We start from the raw sequence: 18,713 nt of genomic DNA on the forward strand, positions 1-18,713 counted from the left end.
TCACCTACTGTAACAAGTCAGGTACGTTGGTTTAGGTACCCCGAACTTACCGTGACGAGATAATGCTTATAGGTGCATGCCTTATTGGTTAGGTACCTTTTAGCGGTAACCCAGGCATGTTCGACCTGCCCCAGGCACAGTTCAGTAGCTTAAAATCACGCATCAGCGCAGGATTGCTAAGCACCAGAGATTCAAAGATCGAACTGCTCTCACCGTTGACCTTTGACCGTGGCGCAGAGGCTTACCGAGAGAACAGTCGTCTTTTTATTTACGCTGCTCTCACGACCCTCTTACATTGGTTGAGTCATAGTCACTCCCGTCTATATTTCACAAGTTGGTATCATTGAAAATAAAATGATAAAAACAGAAAATAAGGGATGAGGCTCACGTACCGGTTACCCGCGCTTGTTTGAATTTCTTCACTTCGACATTCGGAGCACTGGACAGGAATCGTATTGCGTCAACATCACTTTCTGGCCATCGCAATGCTATGTTTTAATTAGACAGTCAGATTCCCCCAACTCACCTCGTTGATTACCTATTGTTACAGCATCTCCTTCACAGCAAATCAATAACACAGGCATGTCAGTCTTCCAGAACTTTCAAACATTTTTCAAGAGTCTCACCAGTCCAAAACGTGTTCCTACGTTCGTGGTCACCCTTGATGCCCTGGGGACCTTATATCGTTTCAAGCAACCAGTGGCCCGGCAATATATCGACCTTGCTCGGAAATCGGGCTTGAAAGACAACGTCGACACTGACCGACTGAACGCTTCATTCAAAGAGGCATTCAAGCACTACAATGCCGCATACCCAAACTACGGAAAAGGGCAACTCGAAAGTCCGGAAGAGTGGTGGACCAAGGTGATTGATCGAGCTTTTGGACAAGTCGTCGACCAAAATGTTGAGCTGCCCAGGAACCTAGGGTCCCTGCTGTATCGTCATTTTGCCGGGAGAGACGCCTACGAACTTTACCCAGATGTATGGCCCTTCTTCCAAGCTCTTCGATCTCTCAAAAAGGATTTCAGCGACCCCGATGGCCCCCTCATCGCCACAGGCGTCGTCACCAATTCTGACCCTCGCGTTTCCACCGTTCTTCAGGAGCTCGGTTTGACAGTGCAGGCCAAACCTCCCGAGCGCCGTATCGGTGACGCACTCAGTAATGCGTGGACCGATGCCAAACTACAACGTCTAGACGGACTGTTTTCATACGAAGCTCTCGCTTATAGCCGCGACAATGATATAGACTTCCTTTCCACCAGCTACGAGACGGACTGCCAGAAGCCAGACCCGGACGCCTGGATCGAAGGCCAGAAGTTAGTCCACGTATTGCCTATTATCCGAAAGGCTGTGGCCCTTCGAGACTCTCCAAGTACGAATGTCTCTGAATACATGCAGAAAACCGCACAAAGTGCGGGCTACCGAGTTGGGGAGTTGCTGTGGCTTCATATTGGTGACGAGTACGAGAAGGACTATGCCGGAGCGACCGAAGCTTCACTGGACGCTTTGCTGCTTACGCGAGAGACTGATGGTGATATGCCGCACAAAATCAACACGTCGGCGGCGCCAGACATCCCGACCATTTCTTCGTTGAAAGAAGCTACTTTGATAATCAATCTCAAGGCGCGAGAACTTTTTCAACGTGGATCATGAACCAGTTCCTACCATTGTGGCAGTTGGTCTACTTTATCTTTCTATGACTCCCTTCCTATCACGACATCCTAACTGAAGGAAGGGGGTCGCAACCTCTATCTATCAGATCGCAGCCGCGGCAAAGAGTTCAGAAGCATCTGCAACTTGTCCGCTGTTCCCCAAGAGCTTCAGAGAGGCAATCATCTCTGCTGCTTTTTCCTTGCTCATAAACTTGGCCACTTCAAAGGGAAAGCGTGATTCCACTTCCTCGAAAGTCAGCCAGGGAACGTCAGGCAAATGCTGTTCTACAAGACGCCCATCCGCCAGCCTGACCTCAACTTTGGCGGGCTGTAGGCCTCTTTGGAAGTCTATATTGAATTGCTCGTTGGTCAATAGCTCGCATTTACTCATCAAATCCATGATGCGCGGGTCGTCGACCTTGGTGAAGACCTCTTCGTCGAGCCGACCGTAAACCAGTGCTGCAGATACGCCATACTGAATGCTCATCTTACTCTGTTGGATATTCTCCAGTTGCCCAGCATTGTTACACCCGGGGTACTTGATGGCTTGTGATGTGGCAACAATGGTGATCATTTGAACGGACTGAGGGTCATCCAGACGCAACCTCAGCGCCGCAGCCAGTGGAGTTTGGGCAAAGTTACACCCGGCGACAGGTTTGAAGTGAACATCCATGATGCCCTGGCCGATTTCAGAGCGGCTGATCCAATCTTTGAAGGTCACACTAGCGTCTGAAGAACCAACACCCAGCGCTTCAAAAAGGCCATCTTTTCCTTCCAGTACCGTATCACTGCAGAACATTCCGGTTTTGGCAAGGTCAAATGCCTGGATGCCCGCGCGACTTGCCGTGCCCATTTGAGTGAAGATCTCCAAACCTCCAGCCCAGGCCCATTCGTTCACACCACATGCTGCATTCAAAGCAAAACCCAATGCGCTGACAGCGATTTCCTCGCTGCAGCTCCCACCGGCGATTGCAGCGGCGGCGGCACCAAAAGCTCCCACCAGCCCGCTGGGGCGGAAGTGAGGGTTGAATTTGCCACTTGCGCGTATGGCGGTGCCCAGAAGAGCCGACATCTCATATCCTGCCACGATCGCTCTGATCAACTTCTCACCAGACCAGTGATGTCGCTGGGAAAGAGCGATGGCGGCAGAGAGGACGATGGAGCCGATGTGAGAACAAGAATCGAGATGCATGTCATCTCGGATAGTGCTGATCTCATTAGAACAAAAAGAAGAGCAACAGGAAATAGAATGAATGACCTACCTGTGACCCAGCGCGGCATTGACAAAGGCTGCCGTCTCAGCGGAGACTTTGGTCTTGGTCCCCCATACCTGAGCCTCCGGTGAACCAGATTGAGCGGTGGCATATTTAATCAACGCCTCGCCCCATGGGGTCGAAAGTCCTGAATGAGCTGCGGCAATGTAGTCAATCAGGCATACAACCACCTTTTGCCGTAACGTCGGAGAGATTTGCCCTTCCGCAATCGACTGTATGCGTCTCGCAGCCAGTCGAGTCAGACTGGTAGGCGGCACAGTGCCGTTCGATGCACCAGTGGAAGCCATGTTGATCCCTCTGTTTCACACAAAACAGTATCATGTATAGCTCGGCATGCACATGCAATGAGAGGTTTGAGCAGGAACAATGTTGGCTCGAACTACGAATCACCGCGAGGTTGCGATCAGAAAAAGATGGGCAAAACATCCCCAATTGGAGAAACTTCTCCAACACGAGGGGCGAAGTTGAATCTCACAGATATCAATTGACAGTCAATCTTGATATCAGAGTGCAAGAGATTGTTGGAAAAATAAATGTGATGGGCTATTGAGAAAGCATCTTACGAATGAATGTAAAAAGGTATATAGCAGCCTCGCACGAGAAGGAATCATCTTGTACGAAACAGGCTCAGCAATAGTCCAGCTATCTATCGACTTCTATCTTGCAGCCACGATGGTGTTGACAAAGAACAAAGTAGACCAAGGGCTTGATACATCCATGACATGGCCATACGTCTCCATTAATGGTGGTGACAAGAATCTGGTGCAGATGTACTTTTCCATACTTGGTCAGTACTTGAGAGCAACATTGCACTTTTCCATGTATCTGTATCTATCATGGCACCTTCGCAACCGTCTGAAGATCGTCCGTCGTCTCAGAGGACAGACCCTGCTACCATCATATCTCTTACGATCAGTTCGCGGGTGTATACGTCGTCTCCATGGACTCGGCATATATTGTCAAGCTGGCTCCTATCACATTCACAATGTCAAAGACGTGCGTCCCCTTGAAGATCTCCGCCCACATTCTAGCCACAGCCGTCGCAAGCCAGCGAATCCGTTGTTTCTGGTCCTGCCGATCTGCGAGGTTGCGCATCATGTCGCTGTCGAAGAGACCCGTCTCTGTCAACAGGCTCTGAATCATCTGAACCAAAACGACCTCCTCTTTGTCCAACGAGCCGTTGCCCGAAGCCACTCCGATGAGTTCGAGCCACTTGCTGAGGAAGATGGCACACTCCAGGTTGGAGAATGAATGTTGGACGCTCCAGGTGAAGGCCTGTGTCTTGGCCACATACTTGATACCCATTCTCACGGGGATGGAGAGGGCATGGGCGGCCTGAAGCACTGGGTGTATGAGTTCCGGCCCTCGCTTCAGGGGTGGACTGTTTTCGAACGCCGAGGCTATGACACTGGCGTCCCGACTCGCCAGGTTCCTGCACGGTCCCATGTCAGAATGGAGCCTGATCCAAGCCAACCTCAGCAGCGCCGTCGATGTAAAAGCGACAGGACCTGTCGCCGAGGAAGGTTCGAAGATGGACTCTGGAGAGCGCTCCCAGCGCGTTTGCCAACACCGCAAAGCCCGACTGATCTCACCAATGTCCTCGGAGCTCAGGGAGTGTTTGGAGCTCGCCAGTGTCTGACGCCGAAGATACAGGTGTTGAAGGATGGCCAAGATCAACACATAGTTTGCCATCGGTGATAAAGCGATGGGGGTCGGTGGTGAATCTACGCTGTGAAACATGCTTTCATAGGCTTCACGGAAGGGGACCTCCTTGAACGGGGACGACTTGTTGACTTCCTCCCACTCTTCTGCGCTACTCGCGTTCCACACTTTCGCCGAACAGGGCAGACAACAGTCGATTTCGGAGTTGAGTATCAGTGGAGGGATGTGATAGGCAACGGAGACCAGTTGCAGCAGGCAATATGTCATCAACTTGGTTCGCTTTCGACCTTCCTGGAGGACCCAACGATGCCATTCAGACATGCCTGTACAAGAAGACGTCGGTACTTTCAGCCGGGAGAACCCATCGTCACGCGCCAAGGTGGCAGCCACGCTCTGCAAAGCGATGGATTCCTTGACAAGCCCTGGTTGAGATCCCCAGGCACCGACACACATGAGGGCTATCAGCGCCTGCAAGGTCTGCGTTTGTGGATCGAAGACGTTGTCCATACTCTTGTCCGAGTTACCAACATAGCCACCACCGGATTCATCAGGCCGCTGAGTGTTGTTCTGGTCCAGAGATGTTGAGAGAGGGATTCGACTGTGGAAACTAGTGCTGTCGTCCCGTTTCACCTGCTCCTGAATTCTTATCTGTTCAAATGCTATTGCTTTTCCTGCGTGGAACAACATTGGACATCGGTGCGCCTCGAAACGAAACAAGGCTCCTATTGCACACATCGACAGTATCAGTTCTGGAGCAGCATGGACAGGTGAGAATGTCGGAACGTGAAGATTCGGAAGGTGCTCATAGTAACCTTTGATCGCACCCTCGAGGAACCTGGACATGGTGTGCCTGGAAGGCATGTTGAAATCTTTCGGCAAGACATGGTCAAACTTCTGGATGTTGGCAACAATTTGCCGATACTGGTGCCCTGATATCTTCCACACGGGTCGGAAATTGGCATTGGGTTCAGCTTGGCCAGACGGTCGAGATGCTTGTTCTCGAGTTTCAAAATGGAGCGCAGGTAGGGGTGAGCCAAATCTGGAAAAGGAGGTTTCTGGTTCGACTCGGCCGTTGTGGGCCCCTGAATCATGGCCGACGTGGACATTGTCATTGAAGGCAACTTGTGGAAGTTCTGAAGTGAAGGCAAGATCCTGCAATCCAAGATCCAAAGCATAGTCCGGCGGGATCAATCCGTTGAAATCGTTGAGATCAAGGAAGGTGTTGAAACTATCGAATTGGCTGTAGATGTCGGAGAAATCCAGCGTGGGACTGACGTTTTCTGAACTTGTTTCTACAGTTTGCGTGACGACGGGATTCTGCGACTCGGCGGAGGGGAAGGCGACACCCGCAAGGGCACTGAGCTGGCCACCGTCATTGAGGTTGGGCACGAAATGGTCCAGATTCGTCAGGGATTCGATGGAGAGCTGCTCCTGGACCTGACCGGATTCCACCTGACGGGCAACGGAGAGAGATGCAGTGGTATGCTCGATCGTTGGCTGATGTGCCGTCGCGGGGGAGGTCACATTCATGCCATCCACGGCCGGCACGGTATTGCTTGGGGTCGACGTCGCCAGTGTTGGCGACACATAGCGACCGCAAGATCTGCCCTCGTGGGCTGCCTTTTCGTGTCGCCGCAAGAGATCCCTAGTTGAAGTCAAGGTCAGTCACCACTCACGTCCAAGAGGTTGTTGCTCCGGGACATGCACTACCTTCGGCTGAAGGACCTGCCACACGGACATTTGAACGGCGTTTCTTTAGTGTGAGTCCGTTCATGACGCTGTACGTGTTCAAGGCGACGAAAGCGCCTATTGCAGAACCTGCACGGCAGAGTCTTCTTCGGGCTCGAAGCTGCTGACTCCATGATACAACCGAGTCGCTACTCCGTACGGATGGGGAAGAATGAGAGGAAGATTCTCCACATCAATGTGCCTGTGGAGAGGAGGCCATGCGCGAGTATATGAATGCTCCCTCGATTTGGAGACGAAGCCTCCATCAGCCGAGGTCGAGTACATTCCCGTGTTTGCCACCCCAGACGTTGTGGGAAACACTTCCAGCAGGTCTAGACTTTCGCTGCATCGTGGAGACCCCTGAGACAGCCACATGGAGAGGTGGAGCTACCAGCAAAACTTCTTTGCGTCGTTCAGAACTGGATACTACACTACGCCGGAGGACATGGTTTGCCAAATGAGAAATGACTGTGTCAACACAAAAATACTTGTCTTATTGGGGTCGGCCGAGCAGTGCCAATCGTCGAGATCTCGAGTCGACGATCAAACAAACAATCCTGGCGGTCCAGCATCTCACTATCACTTTCCATCTGCAAACCCTTTCCCCACGATACAATTGTTTCGGAAGAGAGAACCTATTTGTTTCGGCACCATGCGCTACTCTCAATATGTATATCGGAAATCAGGGGTCCCTTCAATGATCAACTCCTCTCTGTCTGCTTTCTTGTTTGCTATCGCAAAGTAGAAGAAGTTTTTGACCACCAGTAGGATATTGAAAGCCTGTCAAAAGCGTTGAGTTGATGGTTGCGCGTGCTGCAGTATTTTGAGTACTCACCTGGAATGCGATACAGATGATCAGAGCAGTTCTGTAGGCTGGAGCATCTTTGGCTTGAAATATGTTGCCTGCAATGATGCCTCCTATGCCACCACCGGTGGTCATCATGGCAGCACACAGAGCACGCTTTGCTTGACCGACTAGACTAGAAGTCAGAAGTTTGAATTTACAAGACCGATTAATCGACAAACTCACCAACATTGTTGTGCGCGTACGCCCAATTAGTTGGGATCTAGGGAGAGTCAGCAGGCATTTACCCACGGTGTAGGCTACGCCATGGTTGTACAGTGCGCCTGGCGGTTTGAGAGTATCTTACGTTGCCAGTGATGCCCATGACGCCGATAAAGACACCTCCGTATCGTGCATGAGGATTCGCACAAAATGCAGTACTGTTTTGTCGTCAGTTTGGGCACTCTTTGCGGCAGGCAAGATCACTTACATGCACACTCCAATCATGTACAACGAACTGTTGAAGACCAGCATCGGACCTCTCACTTTCAGTCTGTCGCAGATCCAGGCGCAAAAGAGAATCCACTGTATCGGTCAGTCAGTTTTGTACCTAGAGGACATCTCATCGGACGGTTCGACATACCGGGACTGCTACAGCATACGGGGGAAACGTGAAGAGTTGAGCTTTGGAGGTCGAATAATGAAGACTCTTTTGTAAGATGACCGGTAGGAAATATGCAAAAGCATATAGAGCCGTGTTCTTGGTAAGATGTCAGTTAGGTGCTCCTGTTTCAGCGTCCACTTGACAACAACAACAACAACTATAAGTAACTCACATTGAACATGACATAGGATGAGAATTCCCAGATTTTCCAATCCTTGGCACAAACGAGCATCTTCTTGACCGTCAATTTTTCGGGTACACTATCACCCCTGTCTCGCTCGATCCGTGCATGAATGAGTGTTGCTTCTTCGGCCGTGAGGAAAGGAGGTAAAAGACCGAAGAGACCTCTCAAGGTGGCTAACAGGGAAAGGAGTCAGACGAATCCGTGGATCATTTCTTCGAGGTATCCAAAAGCTACTCACCTCTTTCTGGAAGATCAACCAATGTGACATATGCGGCCAAACCACAGAAACATGTGACGATCCCTTCCTGTCAGAGGGGTCAGCTCACTCTTGCAATGAATGGAAGTGTCATGGAACGCCTCACGATGATAAAGATCCACCGCCATCCTGCCAGACCGGCATCACCGTCCATGTTCTCTATCCCATATGCGAGGAGACCCGAAACTCCCGTCGAAGCGATACCCTTGACATGTTATACGATACTTTCAACGACTCAGGTCTGCAAGTACTCACCACCACGTAGAAAAGGGCGAGTCTATTGAGCGTGAGCGAATGGTATCGACCAACGGTATATGACCGCAACGACACTTACCTGGTATGTGCTTCATATCTAGTGTACCACACACTGATAACTAGGAGAATCTTTAGTGATGGACGGGTCGAGAGGCGCGTCGAGACTCACGGAACATTGCCGCAGGAATGAGACCCCCTTCGAGGAATCCAAGAAGAACACGACAGGCTACATGATACGTCAGCATGGTCTCGGATGTTGTTACTTCGACAACATACCCAGCAAGGCACCCCAGGAGTGGCAGAAGCCTTGACCGATGGTGATGACACTGTTCAATGTGAGTCTGCTGTATGCGAGCCATAGTCGATCAACCCATACCCCCATAATCTTTTTCTTATGGTTAGCAGGTATTTTCACAGGAGAAATTCTCTTCATCTTCTTACACGACAATTGTTGGCAGCCAGACAATGGCCCCGACCTTTCGTACGATAAAAGTAGCGGGCGCATCGATCAGGATATAACCGACGAAGAACTAGAGAGAAGGTTAGGATGCTTTGCACTTTTCGGTCAAGGATAGAAAACTCGCTTACTATCATGGTAAGGATAGAATATCGGTTGTTGCCAGTGAGTCCGAGATCGGTGGCCATACCCGCGATGTTGGCCTGGGTTAAAAAGGCACGGATTAGCAGGACGTTCGACCAATGTCATGTGTTGAGATCCTTACATTCGCCAGGTTGCCTCGATCGATAAAAGCCCAAACGTAAAGGACGGCCATGGTCAGGACGAGGCGGAAATCGAGTTTACGCACGATGCGCTTGATCTTCTTCTCCTCTCCCTCGAGTTGACTAGCGAGTACCTCTTGTTCATGTTGACGATCGACCGCGAGGTTGTGAATTTCATTCTTCGTCTCGACGTGCTCTGCGTCGACGCCACCCATTGTGTCGAGTTGGTGGGTTCTGGATTTCAATGAATTCTGGGGGAACAATGAATCAGACTAGATGCGAGGCAATTTCAACAACCCTTCAGAGAAGACAAGATCAGCAGTCGGGTACTTATGCAACGGCGAACGGTCGAGAACCTTTTTACACCCTTTCAAATGAGTTGCTAATAAGCGAATGACACTCCGCATGGGTGGTTTTTACTAGCGGTCTCCACGTTTTTTGGTGTCTTTTGTTGGAGTCCGGGGGAATGAAATACAGTTGAGTCCTCCGTATCCCTACCTAGGTAGAGTGTGTGTTCTGGCGTCACAGAGTAGGGTGAGGCTCATTCCACTCACTCCACGCCAATCTCGACCGGGGTTTGGGTAGTTGTAGTAGTGTAGTGGTGTACTCCGAAGTGTCTGTCCATATCGAACTGCTCCACCTCCAGCAACTCGTAGTCGTCGTCGATTGCGAGCCGAACAATTCCTTCTCCAACGCTGAGCGGGATCCATTTCTCCACGAAGAAAAGAGACACACTCTCTCTCACTCACCCAAAGATCATCCACCAACTCGAGTGGAAATCCCCGCAAAGGATTTGGGAAGTTGAAGCAAGGTAGTAATAATAATAATGATAATAATAAGAGTGTCTGAACCTGCAACTGCTGTATTTTCACTTACTATTTTTATACCAATCACGTTTTAGAACAGTCTCTCGAGGCCGGTGTTTTTTTGATCTATCCCGACGACAGATAAAGACACGCCACATTTGTCGAGCCTGCTACCGTACGGAGTGACCAAAATGCGAGTCACTGTTCAAAAAGCCGAAGATCTGGCCAACAAGGCCTTGACGAAATTGGGATATTCACCAGAAGATACGGCGACGATATCTCATCATCTCATCGACAGTGAACTTCGAGGGTATGGGATCGCAGGGTTGGCTAGGATCCTCAGCATCGCCGACAGGTTCGCCGGTCTGCAACAAAACCAACCACCGTCGTCCATCGAGGTCACCACGGAATCACCCACTTCGGCTCAACTGGACGGTCACGACACTCTGGGGTATTTGGTCGCGCACAAAGCCACCAAACTCGCCATCCAAAAAGCCAAGGGGTCTGGAGTGTCCGCCGTCGGGGCCAATGGCACCTACTACACCGGGATGTTGTCCTACTATGCTGAAATGGCCGCCGCCGAAGACTTGGTCACCATCATCGCCTCCAACTGTACACCTTGGGTGGCACCGGAAGGAACCTTCAAACCGTTGGTCGGTACGAACCCATTCTGCATAGGGGTGCCTACGGACACCAAAGTGCCAATCATCTACGACATTGGTACATCCAAAATCATTCACGCTCAGGCGATGCTGGCAAGACGTAAGGGTGAACAATTACCTCCAGACACGGCCTACGACGAAGATGGGGAAATGACCACGGACCCTGATAAAGCTCTAAAGGGAGCTTTGAAGGTATGGGGTGGCGCAAAGGGAAGTGGACTGGCCATTGCGGTTCAACTTTTGGGCATATTGGCCGGCTCACCTGCTCTGCCTCAAGACTTGCAGGATTTTGGTTATTTCATCATGGCTATAGACCCGTCGAAATTCAGACCGATGGGTGATTTCAAGAGGGAAGTCGGTAAACTCATCGAGGCTTTTCATACCGCTCCCTCCCTTTCGGGAGCCGCTTTGAGGATGCCTTTTGAAAGGTCGAACCGAAGAAGGGCGGAAATCAAAGCAGGTGGCGTTTTGGACGTCGACGATGTGGTCGTGGAGAGATTGGAAAAGTTGATCCAAGGTTGATGAATCGAGGGGGTGGACCTACATCTTGTAGGATTGATTGCTGGTTAATCGAGGAGGATTTCAGACCACCGTACGAGTTTCCCCCAAGTCTAGCTAGGTAGGCATCAATCTGGTACCGCTTCTCTCTCACAGACAATCCTAGGATTACCTTCACCCAGATTCTAGATCCCTTAGTCCGGTAGTGTCCATTCAGTGTTGTTTGTAAACTTGATGATGATGATACTCCCTTTTCTCCAACCAAGCCTCGTAGGTTGCTCAGCCAATACATACTCTGCTTGACTCCACTTGCTTTGCTTACCAAAAGTTACTCCAAAATGGTGTAGAGAGCAACTCCTTCAGCAATTAATTCTTTATCAATTTTTGTTCATTGCCAACCAAAAGAGACAGTCTCGTCACAATACTGTTAGTACTTGTAACAAACATGTCGTTGCCCGCGGTGACATCTCGATGGGTCATCAAGCCGACCAAAAGTACGAGTACGGGTACGAGTGGCTTTGACGGGTTGGAATATCAAGATTCGGTACCGATACCTCCACTCGGAAACCATGACTGTCTCGTTCGATTCGAAGCGGCATCATTAAACTACCGAGACGTTGCCATCTTGAAAGGCAACTACCCCTGGACGGTGAACGAAGATGTTGTACCGGTATCGGACGGGGCTGGAGTGGTCATCGCCGTCGGTCCCGAGGTCGACGAATTTCGAGTCGGTGACAAAGTGACTACATTGTTCCACCAAGGTTGGCAGTCAGGACTACTCACACCGACAAAAAGAGTGACGACCTTGGGGACGTACCTGGATGGTGTGCTCCGTCAGTACGCTGTTTTTCCAGAACGAGGGCTGGTGCCCATCCCGAAACACCTCACGACGATCGAAGCGTCCACATTACCATGTGCCGCTGTCACCGCTTGGAACGCCCTTTACGGTTTACCGTCCAGATCATTACAAAAAGGTCAGTCTGTATTGGTACAAGGTACTGGAGGAGTGAGTTTGTTTGCCATGCAATTTGCCCTCGCGGCCGGAGCTACCGTCGTCGCCACTACGTCGTCGACCGCAAAGGCCGAAAAACTGAAAGCGATGGGAGCCACACACGTCATCAATTACAAGGAAAATCCTCGCTGGGGGGAACTCGCCAAAACCTTGAGTCCCGACGGTGAAGGTGTTCATCATATCATAGAAGTCGGTGGGAGTTCCTCGATGGAACAATCCCTCAAAGCCGTACGGATAGAAGGACTTATCTCGCTGATTGGCTTTTTGGGTGGCAAGGACGCTGCATCTTCGTGTTCGTTTGGTGACTGTTTGGCGACCTTGTCCATCATTCGAGGAGTCAATGTGGGATCAAAACAACAGTTTTTGGCAATGAATGAGTTCATGACTGCTCACGACATTCGTCCCGTCATCGACGATGAAACGTTCGGTTTTGACGAGGCAAAAAGGGCATACGAGTTTCTGTGGGACCAAAAACAATGGGGGAAAGTTGTCATTCGAATTGGGGAGTGATGACAACCTGGATCCCAAGAGAGAGACTAGTGAGTAGTAATCGTTGTGTGAGGTCTATGTTATGTAAAGTACCGAGTAGATGGTATCGAAAGTAGATGACGCTCTCAATCTGTTCTCGATTACTCAATCAATCTTTGTATTTCCCAAATCTTTGCCTTCGTTCTCGGAAAAGAGTCTGTAGATACTTCGACATTCCTTGTCCGCACATCTCGGGTGCTTGACGGCTCTGGCGTAGACGTCCGTCACGACGTTACCCATGACGTGCTTCGCACCCACATCGTCCATCAATTGTACCGTCATGTCCATGACACCCTTTGCCAATTCGGTCTTGAAACCTCCTTCAAAGTCTTTGGAGGATGACGAGTTCGGTTGTACCCCTTTCACCGGATTCATGTGTAACGAATTCCAACACATGCCACTGGAGACGTTGATGACATCTTTATGAGCCTGATTAGCTTTTGGAGAGTTGCAATCGTAACGTGCAAGACAACAAGACAGCGACGGCGGCAGAGATGTGCCGTGGGTGGAGAAGGGAAGTCATGGGGATGAGTTGGACTAGCCTCACCTGTAAGAACCTTTGGGTCAAGACCGTACTTTATGCCCGTATTCATTCCTAGACATGTATTAGTCCCATGATAGACCAATGAGAGCGTGCTCCAAAGAGTGGTCTCATACCTTCACACAGTGCAATATAAGAAACATTGGCGATATAATTGTTGATTTGTTTCGTTGCCAATCCTGCTCCAGGAGGACCACAGAAGATGATGTTCTCTGACTTTCCCATGGTCGCCAGTACTGGTTTCGCCTTGTCGAGTAACTCTTGAGTACCACCGACCATGAATGTCAGATTTCCTTGATCCGCAGCAGGTATACCGCCAGAAACGGGACAGTCGATGAAATCACCCAACCCAGACTTTTGAACATGTTCAAGAACTTCATTTGATGTTCGTACTTCGATTGTTGATGTTTCCAAAAAGAATTTTCGGTTACCGGTACCGGACTGAGAATGTTGAGAAATCGATAGCAACCCCGTTTTAGGGTCTATAAACACCTTTTTCACCGCATCACCATGTGGTAAACTTGTGATGATTATGTCCTGATATCCCCAAAATCAAACAGGGTCAGCATCTCTGTTCTGATATCGTCGGATAAAAGGCAACAAAACAACATACACATTTCTCTGCTATTTCTTTTGGAGATTCTGCAGTTTCGATTGGACCTCCTCCTCCTCCTTCTTTACCAAAGGCAGACACGAATTGATTTCTTCGTTCGGTATTCAATTCACAAACCAAAAGTTTGCAATTCTTCGGCATTGACAGTCTCAAATTCTTGGCCATGCCGTATCCCATGTTTCCTAAACCGATGAAACCATAGACGACATTTGGCATTGTCGTGCCATTTTGAAGTGACTCGGGCATTTTCTTTTCTGGTTATCGTTCGATCCTGGTATTGAACAAAGCGGGATACGGAGCGATGATTGTCTTGACAATGATTTGTGTTTCTTTTCAGCCAAATATCAATTCAAGAGCCTCGTGTGAACTCAATCGGAACAAACGCTAGAGTTGTCTCCTCGTACTCCGTAGTGTGAGGTTCATCTTCTCCAAACTCCACATGATATTTACTTTGTGGAGATAGAGACTTATACTCATGTGTCTATGAGGAGGCGGATATACGGCAAGGGTTGTTGGAGAATCTCCACAAACGACAGACGACAAGTCATATGGAGGAGTACCAATGTACATCTGGATATGCTCATATTGTAGGTTGAATTATTGCTAGACATACTCTATACTCGATAAAATTGGGATGAGTACTTCACAGTACCTAATCTAATACATCCATCTAGGGAAGAATCGATCTTGATTATCTGTTGCCCAACCCAAATCATGAGCAACAACCCACTCGACCTTGTCATTGCCATTGATTTCCAAAAATCTTTTGATTGTCTCGATGGTTTTCTGGGCTTTTGGTAAATCGGAATGAACGCTTCTCATCCCACCATGACCATCATCGTAAGTGGCGATACCTTTTTCTCCTGTCAGTATTCTTGGGTCATGACAACAGTCGCCACCCAGATAGACCCATTTCCCGGGGTCGACTCGCATCAGCGCGTTGATATGTCCCCGAAGGTGCCCGGGGCTGTCAACCAAGTAGAAACTGCCATCACCAAAGAAATCAATTGCGTTTGGTAATGTCGAGATTTCTTGCCATTCGTGTTGGGTCTGCTGAGGAGGACTAGAGGCCGACATCTGATTTTTGTTGTTTCCCGGAGTTGTTGGTGGAAGTTCAAAAGTTCTCTCGATGGGTAAAGGATCAATTTCCATCATATCCTTTGAATAATGAGGTGCCCCATGTTCAAGAATATACATTGTCCCTGGCCCGACAATGAATCTGGACTTGGGATAGTCCAATGGCGTTCCTATATGATCCCAGTGAACATGACTATCAGAGCAGTTAGTTTATAGCTTTGTAATCTGTCTTGCTTCGGCGGAATGGGGGGAGGGAGAATAGGATAGCGACGAGTGTATATCTTTGGTAAAGATACGGAGTAGTTACCTTAGTATAACATAGTCAATGTCTTTGGAAGGGTCGAGACCTCCTCTGACCAAACTATCCTTTGTATCCGGCGAAGTAATGATAGGTTGTCTCTTGTTGATGTGTGATCGCATCCCTTCAACGTAAGAGTCAAGATCCCGTTTTATTCCCAGGTCAAACACAACTCTTTCGACTTTGTTCGTCCCAGACACTAGATGTTCGATTAAAAAACACAGAGATGGTACTGTAGATTCTTTGTCGGGGTCGGCGTCGGTGACAAAAAGCCTTTCAGGCAACGTCACAAATCCGCCATTCAACGCTGCAACGCGTACATAGACCTGTCCATCTGATTTGGGGCCTGGAAGGAGACGTTGGCCCGGAAGGTTATTTGAAATGTGTGTTTCAGACATCTTTGCTATTGCTTGAGTGGTTGAATTTGTCAGGCACTGCTCTCGATCAGGCTTGTTGGAATCTCCCATCTAAGACTATATGATGAAGAGTCGAACTGACTATTGGAGTCATTGCCCTATCACTTAGCCCTTGAGTCTCTGAGCAAACATGTTTACCTACATTTACGATGTAGGGGGCCCATTGGAGATGAGCCGTGGAGATATCAAGATTCAACGTGTGGAGAGAGGATCGTGGAAGGCTCCCTAGGGGTTTGGGATCCATTGACAGAAAAACATGATTACCACTTGATGAAGAAGGTCGTAGTAAGTCCATAGCGGGCATCTTGATTTAATGACTGTAGGCATGCTCGTAACGTAATCTATCGCTGCGGCGTCTACAACTTCGCTTTCCCTGAACGACACTCTCTCGCCGCTTCCTCGCCTGCTATCTTTGCCAGCACAGACGATCGAATCAATGAGGCTCCAGCAGCGTAACCAAAGTAAAACCCTCCAGTGATCTCCCCTACAGCGTACAACCCACTCATCACTCGTTCTTCGTTGGTCAATACTCTCGCCTTTTGGTCGGTCTTGATGCCCCCGAACGTAAAAGTGATACCAGTGGTCACGGCATAAGCCACGAAAGGTGGTTCATCCAAAGGTTGTGCCCAGTTGGACTTTGGTGGAGACAACGAAGGATTTGTCCCCAATCCATCATTCTTGAACGGGTCAAAGGTTTTTGTGTTTTTTGCTGTTGCTGCGTTGTATCCGTCAACCGTCGCACGTAGTGCTCTTGGGTTTAGATCCAACTTAGAAGCCAAACCCTCAATAGAATCAGCCTCGATCGCTGCGGCGTGAGTCTTGTACCTCGGTTCAAGAAGATGTAAAACCTTTTGGTCAAATATTTGAAACGCCTTGCCGTCCGGTTGTCTCGCGATCGCAGCTCCCATCTTCGAGTATGTCAGGCTGGGTTCATCCTCTCCCTCGTCGACAAATCTCTGCCCCAACTTGTTCACCATGATGCAATACGGGAAAGAGTATCTCTCCCAGGCGTCGAGCACGTCAAAGTTGCCCACTTTTGGAGTGTTTATGTCCAGCGGAGCACAATGATAACCTCCCCAGTGACCTTGAGCTTGTGCTCCCGCGGCGATGGCACGTTCTAGCATGACACCGGTGTTGAATCGAGTGCCGCGAACCACCGACAGGTCCATCCCTTCACCGAGATATTGTCGACGCATTCGAGGGTTGGCTTCGAATCCTCCGCAAGCCAAAATCACTCTCCCGTAAAACTTGGCGATACCATTCGATTGTCGTACTTGGACACCCACAACTTTGTCTCCCTGAGTGATCAATTCATGAGCAGGTGAGTCGTAGTACACCCGAATTGCCGCTACCTGTTCGACTGCCGACCACATTGCATCTGTCAACCCTCGACCATTGTCTCTGTTGATCACAGGTACACCAGGGTTGAGGTTGACAACCCCAGGGCCCTTGGTGGTATCTCTCTTGACAAACATGTTGAGTGGTAGGATGAAGGGTACTCCGTGATCTGCCATCCATTTGACAGTGTCGTAGCCGTGTTTGACTATGGTGTCGATTTCATCCTGATCGTGTCTTCCACCAGACTTTTTCATCATATCTTCCGAGAAATGTTCGGCTGTATACGGTCCTATGTCACAGAGATCCCAATCTTCTCGCAAAGAACGCTCGGATATTAACGGTTTCAAATGCTCTTTACCGTCGTGAGGAAATCGCCATGCCGTACCAGCGAACCGACTGTTGCCTCCTCGTTGGTGTTTGGGAGCAGCTTCCAGCATGACCACTCGAGCTCCGGCTTCATACGCTGCTAGAGCCGCACAACATGCGGTGTTGCCTCCACCGACCACGACGACGTCAGTGTGGTACTCCATCGTTTGACGTTGAACACTTTGTATCTGTATACTTTCGTCAGCGTCAGTGCGGCTTGATCCTTCGCTGACCATTGCTTAACAAGTATATATGTATGGGCATGCTTACGTCGATATACGCATCAAATGGTCTGGAGTACGGACTGTGTGGAGTTGGAGAGCAGAAGATGGCAAAAGTACACCGGTGAAGTGACTCCACAAATTCGATCATCAATGAGCTGTGGAGGGAATCTGTAGACTCTGCGCGTAATTCCCATACAATAAAAGTGATTATTCTTTGACCGAAGTACCGAGTAACCGACACGCCGATGAAAGGGTCTTTGTTGAGATTCTTGAATTCATTTTCGACCATGGTCATTTTGCCGGTGCACTCGAACAAATCAATCTTAGCAACTTTCTCCAACACCCTTGTCTAGATATAATCATATATCAACCTCATCACTGCTTATCAGCTACTATCTGCCTTATATTGGTCCTCCAATCCTCGTTATACGGCTTTGCCATTTCTTGCACCTGCTTCAGAGTCAACTTGCTTGGATCATTCATCATCCGGAAAAACCAGTCGTCCTGGGCTGCCGTGTCTGCATCGTTCGAATGCACTCGCAATTTATTCTGTGTCGAAGTAGGATCAACAAAGAACTGAAACACTTTCCTTCGTTCGTCCGAATATATGTCGAGTACCGTGGTCGGATGATTCTCCTTCAACACCATAATGAGAGCTTCGGCCAAAGCATCCGCGTCGAGCATACCCGTGTTGAGCCCCAATGCACCGTAAGGCTGCGAGACGTACATCAGCTCATCGTAATCTCAGAAAATGGGAAAGTTAACTTTACATTGTTGGCATGAGCTGCATCACCAGCCAATAAGCAATTGCCTCGTCTCATTGTCGGAGCCAACCTTTGATGGATCCGATACGACGCCCTTTGTTGGATCTGGACCTGTAAGGGTCGTGGTCCCGGCATGACATTCTCATAGTGCCTCATTATGTTTTCGTCGGTCAGGAGATCCTCATCGGGTCGATCATCCTCGGGGTCTGCCGCAATGGTGTAACGCCACAAGGTCGTCTTGCCGACGACAGGATCTTGCAGGGGCGTGGAGATGGTGTAATGAACGCGGTCCAAAACGTAGAACGTCTGCCAGGCGGGGTTATATTCGTTCTTGATCAGTACGTTGGTGGATATCAGTCGTTCTGGCCACGTGTGACCGGGGAACGGAAGA

The 18,713-nt window shown here is 49.4% G+C and overlaps 4 protein-coding genes across 4 annotated transcripts; 1 reads left to right on the forward strand and 3 right to left on the reverse strand.

Moving 5' to 3' along the window:
- Positions 1 to 280: 280 nt before the first annotated feature.
- On the forward strand, positions 281 to 6,924 carry PV06_02932 (uncharacterized protein). Its single transcript, XM_016403677.1, has one exon. It carries the CDS (start codon positions 583 to 585, stop codon positions 1,651 to 1,653), a length of 1,071 nt encoding a protein of 356 aa, XP_016264682.1. The 5' UTR covers positions 281 to 582; the 3' UTR covers positions 1,654 to 6,924.
- On the reverse strand, positions 1,756 to 3,213 carry PV06_02933 (uncharacterized protein; the record flags this gene model as incomplete). The annotated part of the gene is made up of 2 exons (XM_016403678.1): positions 1,756 to 2,860; positions 2,915 to 3,213. 2 exons carry the CDS (start codon positions 3,211 to 3,213, stop codon positions 1,756 to 1,758), a joined length of 1,404 nt encoding a protein of 467 aa, XP_016264683.1.
- PV06_02934 (uncharacterized protein) lies at positions 3,839 to 6,362 on the reverse strand (the record flags this gene model as incomplete). The annotated part of the gene is made up of 2 exons (XM_016403679.1): positions 3,839 to 6,233; positions 6,265 to 6,362. The coding sequence occupies 2 exons, from the start codon at positions 6,360 to 6,362 to the stop codon at positions 3,839 to 3,841; spliced, it is 2,493 nt and encodes an 830-aa protein (XP_016264684.1).
- Positions 6,925 to 12,790: 5,866 nt separating the features above from the next.
- Positions 12,791 to 14,085, reverse strand: PV06_02935 (uncharacterized protein; the record flags this gene model as incomplete). The annotated part of the gene is made up of 4 exons (XM_016403680.1): positions 12,791 to 13,104; positions 13,233 to 13,280; positions 13,343 to 13,763; positions 13,840 to 14,085. The coding sequence occupies 4 exons, from the start codon at positions 14,083 to 14,085 to the stop codon at positions 12,791 to 12,793; spliced, it is 1,029 nt and encodes a 342-aa protein (XP_016264685.1).
- Positions 14,086 to 18,713: the final 4,628 nt, after the last annotated feature.

Source organism: Exophiala oligosperma, assembly GCF_000835515.1.
Source record: "Exophiala oligosperma strain CBS 72588 unplaced genomic scaffold supercont1.3, whole genome shotgun sequence".
NCBI lineage: Eukaryota > Fungi > Ascomycota > Eurotiomycetes > Chaetothyriales > Herpotrichiellaceae > Exophiala > Exophiala oligosperma.

What these genes read in the sequence shown, in the direction of transcription:
- PV06_02932 (XM_016403677.1), top strand. Translation starts at nt 583, where the DNA reads ATGTCAGTCTTCCAGAACTTTCAAACATTTTTCAAGAGTCTCACCAGT.